The 11971-nt window shown below is 38.6% G+C and overlaps 1 protein-coding gene across 1 annotated transcript; it reads right to left on the bottom strand.

Moving 5' to 3' along the window:
- Nucleotides 1–320: 320 nt before the first annotated feature.
- On the bottom strand, nucleotides 321–1286 carry LOC132884576 (odorant receptor 131-2-like). The gene has a single exon (XM_060918429.1). The coding sequence runs from the start codon at nucleotides 1284–1286 to the stop codon at nucleotides 321–323; it is 966 nt and encodes a 321-aa protein (XP_060774412.1).
- Nucleotides 1287–11971: the final 10685 nt, after the last annotated feature.

Below are 11971 nucleotides of genomic sequence, written 5' to 3'. Positions count from 1 at the left end.
CAGACACAGGGAGAACATGCAAATTCCACACAGAAAGGCCTCTGAGCTCAAACCCAGAACCTTCTTGCTGTGAGGTGACAGTGTTGTTACCAAATATTACTTTTAGGGGAGTGCTGATAATTTTACACACGTGGATTTGCAGAAAAATGTCAACACTTTTTGTTTAAGGTCAACCATCTGTTGCATGTAGTTTTCCTTTACAAATAAATAAATAACCCTTTTTCTCATTTTCCATGAAGGGTGCCAATAATTCTGGAGCTGATAGCATTTAGGCATATATTCATAAAATCATCCAATTCTCACCCCTATATTATTACATTTTAACAACATGTCCTAATGTTATTATAATTATCTTCCTCTTGTCTATCAACTGTTGTGCTGGATTTGCATTGAACAATTATAAAATACCTCTTCAGATACTTGCAGAACCTTTGATCTCGTACTCCATATATGATTGGACCTAGAAAACGTGGCATAATGTAGACGATGAGATAGTTGGCATAGCGAATTTCCAACATATGTCCAGGGAAGATAATGTTTAGGATGACCTCAACACTGGGAGAAATGTAGGAGAGCATACACATGAGAAGTTGAGCTCCATGAAGCAAAATAGTTTTTTTTGCTTTCTGGGCTGATGTTTTCTCAGTAGAGATGGCCCGGGCTGCGAACAAAACCTTCAGGTATGTATATATTAGTGTGAGGAAGACTAAAGAGAAGTAGATTGCATCAAAGGCTTGCCTCTTATAGAGAAGCACTGGGTCTTTGAAGACATTCTGGCGCATACACATTATAGAACTATGAAAGAAGCTGATGGGTTCTGTTGCCAGAGTTATAAAGAGATCAGTGATATCAGGCACTATGCAGATGAACCAGATGAAGCCAATGAGAATATAGGTGCGTTGTACAGTGCAGATCTGGGTATAATGTAGAGGTTCACAAATGGCAATATAGCGCTCAATAGCCATTCCAGCCAGGTTTACAGGTGTGTTGCGTGTGGTAAAGACAGCCAACAGAACAATGACACAGCAGACGGATACATTGATGGTATAGTAAATGTAGCTCACTACAAACAGAGTCACTGTGACAGTCAGTTGCACCGCATCATTGATGACCATATGAATGAACAGAATATATCGGGGATCCTCATAAAAGACCTGGTTACTAAAGAAGGTAGCTACGACACTAATATTGATGTAACTCAGACTGAGCCACAGTCCAATCAAAATAAAATTCTTCGCAAATGCAGTGCTGAGTGTGTCTCGTACTAGAGTTCCAGTTGAGTTCATACCTCAGGGTTTTTTCCTAGAATAGAACAGCATTAAATTAGTTAAAGCTGTTTGAACCTTGCAAAGTTGTCATGACTGAATAGTGCTTCTCATTCACTGTGTTTTGCAGTTATTTATGTGCTAGACAGAACTTGTGAAGATAATAATTGGCATCATACAAGATAAGAAAAACAGCGTATGTTTTTGTGAAAATACGACATACAATATAGGATGTATGAGCAAATTAAATATTTGAAGTGTATTTAAACAATTATTCTCTATTAATCTTATGTATGTGATTTAATTTAATCTGTAACAATGCCCTTGTCATCATAATGTCACATCTTTAACAGCAAATATTTTAGCCTGCTATTTTAAATATGCATGCAGTGTTCACTGTCTTCAAAATTCAGACACAATTTGATTGCACAAAGTGTGAACAGTAGCAATTACTAGACTTAAGTATATAGATTATAATCTGTGTGTGTGTGTGTGTGTGTGTGTGTGTGTGTGTGTGTGTGTGTGTACACTCACCTCATCCGTTTTGGCTAGTATCTGTGTGATCACTGACTTTTATAGATGTCTTTCACACACACTGAATGGTTTTAGTGATATTACAGACTACTTATATTTCTAACACTGGTGTGTTAAAACCTAGCATGTGGAAATCCCAAAGGGTTTGACATATGGTTATGTAACCTGGTCTACACGGTCGCATTAAGATATGAAGTTTATCTTCTAGTGGTGACTGTATCATGAGTGAGCAAACCAAATGAGTGATATACAGTTGTGGTCAGACGTTTACATACAGTGACATGAATGTCATCTTGGATATGAATGTCATGGCAATATTTTGGCTTTCAGTAATTTCTTTGAACTGTTTTTTTTTTTTTTTTTTCCTGTGGCAGAATGTACAGCATATATCTAGCACAAGCTTTAATTTTCTTTGGGTTTTCTGAAATCAGCACAGGTTCAAAATGATACATAAAGGGTCAAAAATATACATACAGCACACCTAATATTTGGGTAAAATGTCTCTTCACAAGATTCACCTTGACCAAACATTTTTGTTTACCATGAACAAGCTTTTGGCAGAATTCTGGTTGGATATTTCATGACTCTTCATGGTAAAATTGGTAGAGTTCAATTAAATTTGTTTGTTTGTTTGTTTTTCTTGGCATGGACTCGACTTATAAGCACGGTCCATATGTTTTCAATAGGGTTGAAGTCAGGACTTGTTTTAAGCTTAATGTTAACCTGCTTTATCTTCCACAACCCTCTCTGATGCGTGTTTGGGTTCATTGTCCTGTTGTAACTTCCAAGTCCCAAGTCGTGTTCAAGTCTCTGATGGTTTATGCTGAAGAATTCTGAGGTAGTTCTCCTTCTTCATTATTCCATCCACTTTGTGCAATGAACCAGTTCCACTGGCAGCAAAACAGCCCCAGAGCATGATGATCCTACCACCACCACCACCAACTGGTACAGTGTCCCTCTGTACATGGTAGTCACTGTGGCCAAACAATTCAATCTTTGTCTCATCTGATCATACAGCTATCCTCCAGAAGGCTTTTTCTTTGTCCGTGTGGTCAGCTTCAAACTTCAGTTAAGCTTGAAGGTGTGAATTTTGGAGCAGGGGGTTATTTCTTGGATAGCAGCCTCTTAGTCCATGGTGATGTAAAACTCCCTGAACTGTAGATCGTCATCCATCAGCTTCCAGTTCATGGCAGGGCTGTGCCATGGTGGTTCCCAGGTTGTTCCTGACCATCCAAACCAATTTTCTTTCAGCTGAGGGTGACAGTTTGGTTTTTCTTGAAGCAAAGTGGCTTGGCAAAATGACTACACCTCACAATAACTTGGATACAATTGTTTGAACTGATCTTGGAATTTGCAATTGTTTAGAAATGACTATAAGAGACATTCTAAACACAGTGGTGGCACGGTGGTGTAGTGGTTATCACGGTCGCCTCACAGCAAGAAGGTTCTGGTTCGAACCCATCGGCTGGCGAGGGCCTTTCTGTATGGAGTTTGCACGTTCTCCCCGTGTCTGTGTGGGTTTCCTCCGGGTGCTCCAGTTTCCCCCACAATCCAAAGACATGCAGTTAGGTTGATGTGGGGTGGCCTTGGGCTGAGGTGCCCTTGAGCAAGGTACCTGACCCCTGACTGCTCCCCGGGCGCTCTGGTGTGGCTGCCCACTGCTCTGAGTGTGTGTGTGTGTGTGTGTGTGTGTGTGTGTGTTCACTGCTTCAGATGGGTTAAATGCAGAGGATGAATTTCACTGTGCTTGAAGTGTGCATGTGACGAATAAAGGTTTCTTCTTCTGGAGTTGTGTATAGCTATGATCCTCTTTCTCAGATCTGCACTGAGCTCCTTGGACTTTCCCATTTTACTGTGTGTTGGTCAATCCAATGAGTGCTGTGCACAAACCCTTTTTATGAAGGCACAGAGAAGTTACCAGCTGTAGTCAATCACAATCACTAACAGGAAGTTAAGAGACCTCAGCCTTGGCAAGATAAGAGACATTTTGGAAGTTTCAGCACCTCTGAATTAATAATCTAAGTAAGCATATGTACATTTTTGACCCTGTATGTATAATTTTCACCATGTGTTGATTTTAGAAAACTCAAAGGAAATTAAAACTTGTGCTTCTAAAATTTCTAGTGTTTCTTTTAAATTAAAGATGTATGCTGTACAATCATTCTGCCACAGAAAAAGAACAGTTCAAAGAAATTACCAAAAGCCCAAATATTGCTATGACATTCATATCCAAGATGACATTCATGTCAGTGAATGTAAGCTTCTGACCACAACTGTATTTTTGAACACGAGAAGATAAACTCCATATGTTTGTTCCACTGTGTAATGTTCTTTATATTATATTGACACATCCACAAATAAAAGCAAGTTAATCAAAAGAATTTTCATTTTGAACCAGTTCACCATGTTGACAGCACACATCAACTCAACTGAAAAACATTGGGAGTGATGTAATCGGAGTGAAATACTGGGAATTATTACACATATGGGCCACTTTTTCCATGGAATAAAAACATGTATTCTATTCCCTTCTACACAGTAAATTTTACTGTGTTAAAATAGCACTTAAAGAGTTAAATTTAACACCATTTCCAAGTGTATTTGGTCCCAATCGGAATTGGTGTTAAATTAACTCTTGCCCTTGTGTTCAAATTTTTAGAGTTAAATTAACTCTGAATAGAGTAAAAATTTAACACTACCTCACGGTTAACACTACAGGTTAAATAACTCTGTAGAGTGTAAACATTATTCCCATTAGTGTTGATAAATAACTCCTCTGTAATAACAATTCAACACTACATTGAGTTAAATACCAATTCTCATCAACACTGCATTGAGTTATAAAAAGTTATAGTGGGGCGGTTTAGCTCGAATATTCAAAAGGATTGTGCATTTTGTGATACAAGCATCAAATTTGGCACAAATGTACATTGATATATGGCGAACATTTTCAGATATTGAGCCACTCGGAATTCTCCCTTCATGTCCGCAATATTGGAATTCAAAATGGCCGCCATTTGAAATCTACATTTTCGATTATCTTTGGGTCTAATGCTGCTATTGACTCGATTCTGGTGTCTAAATATATGTTTTGGGGGGCAAGGAATCCAATGGTAACAATCTGCATTGCATATTTTGTACCAATGAGCCACCATGTTGGATTTCAAAATGGCCGCCACTTGAATTCTACATGTGCGATTACCTCTGGGTCAAATATTTTTATAGTACATGACAATATTTGCTGGTATCCATTTTTCAAAATGACATACTTTATTACAGTACTCCACTTAATTCATGAGAGATGAATATTCATCATCATGTATTTTTGACAAGACAACATTTTACTCAAAGTCTGTGAAGTAAAAATTGTTTTGACAAGTTTGAGTTATTGATTAGATTCTGTGTTGTTCTAGGTTTGATATGGAACCCGAAGGAGTTCCAACAGTTAAGCAATAGGCTAATTATCCTAAAGTAGGTGAAGGTGACGGGCAGCACAGTGGTGTAGTGGTTAGTACTGTCGCCTCACAGCAAGAAGGTCCTGGGTTCGAGCCCAGCGGCCGATGAGGGCCTTTCTGTGTGGAGTTTGCATGTTCTCCTCATGTCTACATGGGTTTCCTCCGGGTGCTCCAGTTTCCCCTAAAGGCATGCAGGTTAGGCTAACTGGTGACTCTAAATTGACCGTAGGTGTGAATGTGAGTGTGAATGGTTGTCTGTGTCTATGTGTCAGTCCTGTGATGACCTGGCAACTTGTCCAGGGTGTACCCCGCCTTTCGCCCGTAGTCAGCTGGGATAGGCTCCAGCTTGCCTGTGACCCTGTTGGAGAGGATAAGTGGCTACAGATAATGGATGGATGGATGGAAGGGTGAAGGTGACTGCATTGTCAAGCAGGAGAAGGTGTGTGTTCCTGAAAGTTTAACTGGAACAACTAGATAATGCTGATGAACAAGAATGAGCATCTATTCCGTCCTCTGCCTCTTGGTTACTTACTCAGTCACTGACTTTTGGTGAATGACTTCCTCATGATTGTACCAAATTCCTTTTTTTAAAATGATGGATTTAATATTGCTCTGTGGGTGCTCCAAGTTTGGGATATTTTTTTAATAACCAAACCCTAATTGACACTTTTTCAGAACCTTGTCCTGCATGTGTTTTCATAGGTTATTGGTTTTCATGATGCTGTTTGCTTAAGTATGCTCTCTAATAAACCCTGGAGCTTTCTACAATCAAATCACTGTCTTTAGAATGGAAATCACCTCATAGTTTCTGGAAACTTTCAGCTGATTTAACCATAACTAATTTAGGGGTTTTACACCAATGGAGGGTGAATAGTTGACAAATTAATTTTTTTATTTGTAAATAATTTTGCAGACTATACTGATCAATCCATTTCTCAATAATATGGCCTATTTTGTGTAGAGACATGACATACAGCTCTGGAAAAAAAAAGAAATAAGAGACCACTTAAATCTTTTCTTAAATCAGCATCTCTGTGTACGGCAGCCATTTCATTCCAGTGTCTGTGCTGGGATTCCAACACATCTCATTTTACTTAATGAGGTATTGATTAGGTCATCACCTACACCAAATATTATTTAATGAAGAAAAGTATAAAATTCACTGATGTGGTCATCACTATCCTCTTGCAATAGGACCAGTCTGGATGGCAAACACAGTGCTAGTATTACCTTAAATTTAATTGGAATATAAAAATATCTATTCTTCATGTAACAGTCCACAGAATGGAAACAACAGGGAAGTGAAGTTTAGGTCAGATAAGCGCAAATGTAGATTTCAAATGGCGGCCATTTTGAATTCCAATATGGCGGACATGAAGAGAGAATTCCGAGTGGCTCAATATCTGAAAATGTTCGCCATATGTCAATGTACATTTGTGCCAAATTTGGTGCTTGTATCACAAAATGCACAATAGGTTAGCTATGCTGCCCCACTATTAACACTGGAAGGTCAAAGAACTCTAGTAAGAGTTAATGTTACACACTACTGTGTTTATAATTTACTCTTATTAGTGTGAAACAACACTGGTGGTGTAAAATTCTAACATCAATTAACACTGCACAGTGTCACTGATAACACTATTTATAAAATTAAATCTCGGTGTTAATTTTACAATTAATTTACTCCTCTCTAGTGTCACATTACATCTAGTTGGTTTTCAATACAGCTTTTTCAAACATACCATTAAATGACAAGAAAAATCACCAGTTACCACAAAATAATGCAAACAACTTTTATTGTCAGGCCAAGAATATAAAAACATTTCATGAACAAACCAAAACCACTGAAAACAATGATCTTAGGTGTGCATAAAATGGCAATATGGAACAACATACAAGGAGGAATCTGCCGTTCCATACTTCATTTGAACATCAAATGGTTTAAAGTAAAACAATTCGCTTATGTGCAACACCTTTACAATCCTGTTGGGATGCAACCTGACCTTAAAGGCAGGGTAATGATGATCAAAATACATGGTTTCCAGCAATTTTTCACAGAGTAACATGCTATCATTTTTGCAACAATAGTCCTGATCTTACAAAACACAGGCATCTCAAATGCTATCTCAGTACAGATAATAAAGTCACGACGGTACTCTGTACCATGATGTTTCACCCACTTGGCAGAAAACACACTGCTTGACAATCTAGTTCCAAGTTTGGAAGCAACTTCTGGGCCTTCTTTAAGCTCATCAAGTGTCACCATCTTTCCTGGACCAAAAGTTAATCTTTCTTTGCTAAAGGATTCCTGATACACTGCCATACAACTTTGGTGCTTTTTGGCTAATGTCAGTGTAATGTTTTTAAAGCTTTTTAACTGTTTCTTAAAGAAATTGTGTTTGGCTTCATAATGCATGCACCACATGCGCAGAACTAGGCCTATGTTCCTAATAATACGAGGGTAGTGTATCATGAAGTGATGCTTTGGCAGGAGACTGATTGCAGGAAATAGGTGCTTGAAAAGCCGATGATGGTCAGTGATTAAATGTTTGAGGTAAATGGCCATGCCTTCTGTCAGGACTGGTGAAAATACAATGTTTACTATCTGTAGAAGCAAAAGCACAAGATGCCATTGTTTATCATCCATCTGTATTAAATCACCAAATATCAGAGGCATATTGCGCAATAAGCACCAAGACTGTATGGCATTCAACCCCAAATCATTGCTTCCATCAAACAACTTTACTTTTGGTGGATGGTTTCGCTGCTGATTGAAACCATAATCAAAAGCATGTACTGTATTCTACCAGCCAGTTGTTCAGCATTTAAGAAGTTGTTCTGAATGTACTGCAGAACAAGTTTGGCCTCAAACTGGGCAATTCCCTCTAAAATATCGTGCATTATATCTACAGAAAAATTGTTGGCTGTGTTGAAATACTGTAGTGTATTCAACAGACAAATATTTTTCACACCATATACATGAGGTAGTGTAGGATTTGTTTGTATAGTCTGACAGTGCTGTGTATGCATCTCAACAGTTCTTAGTACAACTTCCTGGTCATTTTCACAGAACACAGTTTGAAAACAATCTTTCTCGAGGAGACAGAAACGACAGCAATATCAAGCCCTAAATGATTCCACAAAGCCAAACAGACAGTGCAAACCTAGATTATCCCCAGTGACCTGAACTATGGTACCATGAATCACATGTTTAAACGTGGGAATTGAAAGTCCCTCTGTCTCCAGTACTTTCAGATCATTGAAAAGTGGCTCAAGTATCAAATTAAAACCATAACGCTTAATATCCTGTGCATGAAAAAGAGCACACAAGTGAATATTAATCAAAGATGAATTAAACATTGGGGGAAAATTCCTTAATGTAAAGTATATAGCACCTAATTTATGTACACCCTTTTTAGAGCCCAGGGGATTTGCAGTTTCAAAGTCGTCAGAAAATAGCTGAATCTGCAAGGCATCTTTTTCTACAGAAAATAAGGGGTTATCTTTAAAATAGGTGGCATCTCTCAGGTCTACATACACTCCTTCTTTAGGCATGTACCTGTGCTTGAACATATCTAAAAATTTTGGATTTCTAAAAATTGTCCCCAGTGTTTCCAAAATGGGAACATATGCTAATCTATCAGTTACAATAACCTGGTCATATGTCCCAGTAACCCTGTTTCTTCTACTGTCAAATCTTGTGCTAAGCACCTTTTCAACAGGTTCAACATTTCCCCATTTCTCTGTTAAGTGTTTGTTTCGTTTAGCTTCTAAATTTAAGGGTGTGAATGGGTTTTCTAACTCTTGGAATGATTGCTCTATTTTGTTCTTAACATCTGTGTCCAGTGGAGATATACACTGTAAAACTGCATCTTTAGCCTGACTATGAATCTCAAAAAAAACACCTCCTTCCATGGATGAGACAAAACTATTTACAGTAGACTGACTTAATCCAGCTGCCTTGAGTTGTGCGACTGCAGAGGCACACATATCTAGAGTGCTCCTATTGGACTCTCTCAGTTGTTCAGATGTTGTGTCTGTCTCATCTACATTAGGGGTCACAGAAGTTGTGGCTGTCTCTTCTGTATTAGCTGTCATCAACTCCCCTGCACTGCCTAAGTTAACATCAGTGTGAACCTGTTGGTCAGCATACTGAGTATGTTTGATGTTTAAATGTTTTCTAAAACCTGAGAAAGTACCAAACACACAGCCACATCCAGCCTGAGCACATTTAAGGCGAAGCGTTTTTCCAGGCAAGTAACCATGAACCAATCGTAAATGCCTAATAAGCATATTTGAGCTAGTTAACTCAGCCTGACAAATAAAACACTTCATGATGTTGAAGTAACTTCAAGCACTAATGAAGCAACCTCACCCTAACTTCAGCAACACGAGGACTCTCTTTGACTTTGCCAACATCAATGTTGTACACAGTGGTTTGGATGAACATGTACATATTGTAGAGCATGGTGTTGTATGATGTGCCAAACACAAAATGTACTTTAAATAGTTCATCAAAAGCACTAAGAGAAGAGGTTGATCTGCAAGTTATGGCATTCTTGTCAAGAATGATGAAGAAGTGGTGGACCACATTCTTCCTAGGTCCAACAGCCAGGAGATAGGGTTGGATCCTGGTAGTGATAGCATAAAGATGCTCTTGAATGTTTGTTCCAGTCTGAGAAGACAAACACATAGAAGAGGCATGAGGATTACATAGTTGTCATATTATCAGTCACTGAAACTTTGTAATTACACTCATCAAAAATCATTAAATTACTTTACCAATTACTATTACTATCAAACCCACCACAAAATATTATGACCAAAAATTCGTGTCATATATTAGACAAAGTTCAAACCTTCTTGAAGACCACAAGATGTTTCTCTGCTTGGGATGCAGACACCTTTCCTGGTTTCTTTTGACCCTGAGCAGAAGGTGGAATACATGCCTAACACAATACAGCAACAGTAAAACTGAGGAGAGATCACTGTCCCAACCTGTAACAACACAAGTTTGCTGTTAATACACTTTGCTGTATACAACCCCGATTCCCAAAAAGTTGGGACAAAGTACAAACTGTAAATAAAAACAGAATGCAATAATTTACAAATCTCAAAAACTGATATTGTATTCACAATAGAACAGACAACATATCAAATGTCGAAAGTGAGACATTTTGAAATTTCATGCCAAATATTGGCTCATTTGAAATTTCATGACAGCAACACGTCTCAAAAAAGTTGGGACAGGGGCAATAAGAGGCTGGAAAAGTTAAAGGTACAAAAAAGGAACAGCTGGAGGACCAAATTGCAACTCATTAGGTCAATTGGCAATAGGTCATTAACATGACTGGGTATAAAAAGAGCATCTTGGAGTGGCAGCGGCTCTCAGAAGTAAAGATGGGAAGAGGATCACCAATCCCCCTAATTCTGCACCGACAAATAGTGGAGCAATATCAGAAAGGAGTTCGACAGTGTAAAATTGCAAAGAGTTTGAACATATCATCTACAGTACATAATATCATCAAAAGATTCAGAGAAGCTGGAAGAATCTCTGTGCGTAAGAGTCAAGGCCAGAAAACCATACTGGGTGCTCGTGATCTTCGGGCCCTTAGACGGCACTGCATCACATACAGGCATGCTTCTGTATTGGAAATCACAAAATGGGCTCAGGAATATTTCCAGAGAACATTATCTGTGAACACAGTTCACCGTGCCATCCGCCGTTGCCAGCTAAAACTCTATAGTTCAAAGAAGAAGCCGTATCTAAACATGATCCAGAAGTGCAGACATCTTCTCTGGGCCAAGGCTCATTTTAAATGGACTGTGGCAAAGTGGAAAACTGTTCTGTGGTCAGACGAATCAAAATTTGAAGTTCTTTATGGAAATCAGGGACGCCGTGTCATTCGGACTAAAGAGGAGAAGGACAACCCAAGTTGTTATCAGCGCTCAGTTCAGAAGCCTGCATCTCTGATGGTATGGGGTTGCATTAGTGCATGTGGCATGGGCAGCTTACACATCTGGAAAGACACCATCAATGCTGAAAGGTATATCCAGGTTCTAGAGCAACATATGCTCCCATCCAGACAACGTCTCTTTCAGGGAAGACCTTGCATTTTCCAACATGACAATGCCAAACCACATACTGCATCAATTACAGCATCATGGCTGTGTATGTAGAAGAAGGGTCAGGGCATTGAACTGGCCAGCCTGCAGTCCAGATCTTTCACCCATAGAGAACATTTGGCACATCATAAAACGGAAGATACGACAAAAAAGACCCAAGACAATTGAGCAACTAGAATCCTACATTAGACAAGAATGGGTTCACATTCGTATCCCTAAACTTGAGCAACTTGTCTCAGTCCCCAGACGTTTACAGACTGTTGTAAAGAGAAAAGGGGATGTCTCACAGTGGTAAACATGGCCTTGTCCCAACTTTTTTGAGATGTGTTGTCATGAAATTTAAAATCACCTAATTTTTCTCTTTAAATGATACATTTTCTCAGTTTAAACATTTGATGTCATCTATGTTCTATTCTGAATAAAATATGGAATTTTTAAACTTCCACATCATTGCATTCCGTTTTTATTTACAATTTGTACTTTGTCCCAACTTTTTTGGAATCGGGGTTGTACACAACATGATCTTACATTTTTCAGATACATTATTTTTATATCTCACTCCAGCTTTACATATTATGCTGATATGTAATA

Source organism: Neoarius graeffei, chromosome 4 (genome assembly GCF_027579695.1).
Source record: "Neoarius graeffei isolate fNeoGra1 chromosome 4, fNeoGra1.pri, whole genome shotgun sequence".
NCBI lineage: Eukaryota > Metazoa > Chordata > Actinopteri > Siluriformes > Ariidae > Neoarius > Neoarius graeffei.
The sequence above is the reverse complement of the archived record's forward strand: the minus strand, read 5'-3'. Positions and strand labels throughout refer to the sequence as shown.

Bases quoted from the DNA above. Each gene is read 5' to 3' on its own strand.
- LOC132884576 (XM_060918429.1), bottom strand. From the start codon at position 1,286: ATGAACTCAACTGGAACTCTAGTACGAGACACACTCAGCACTGCATTT.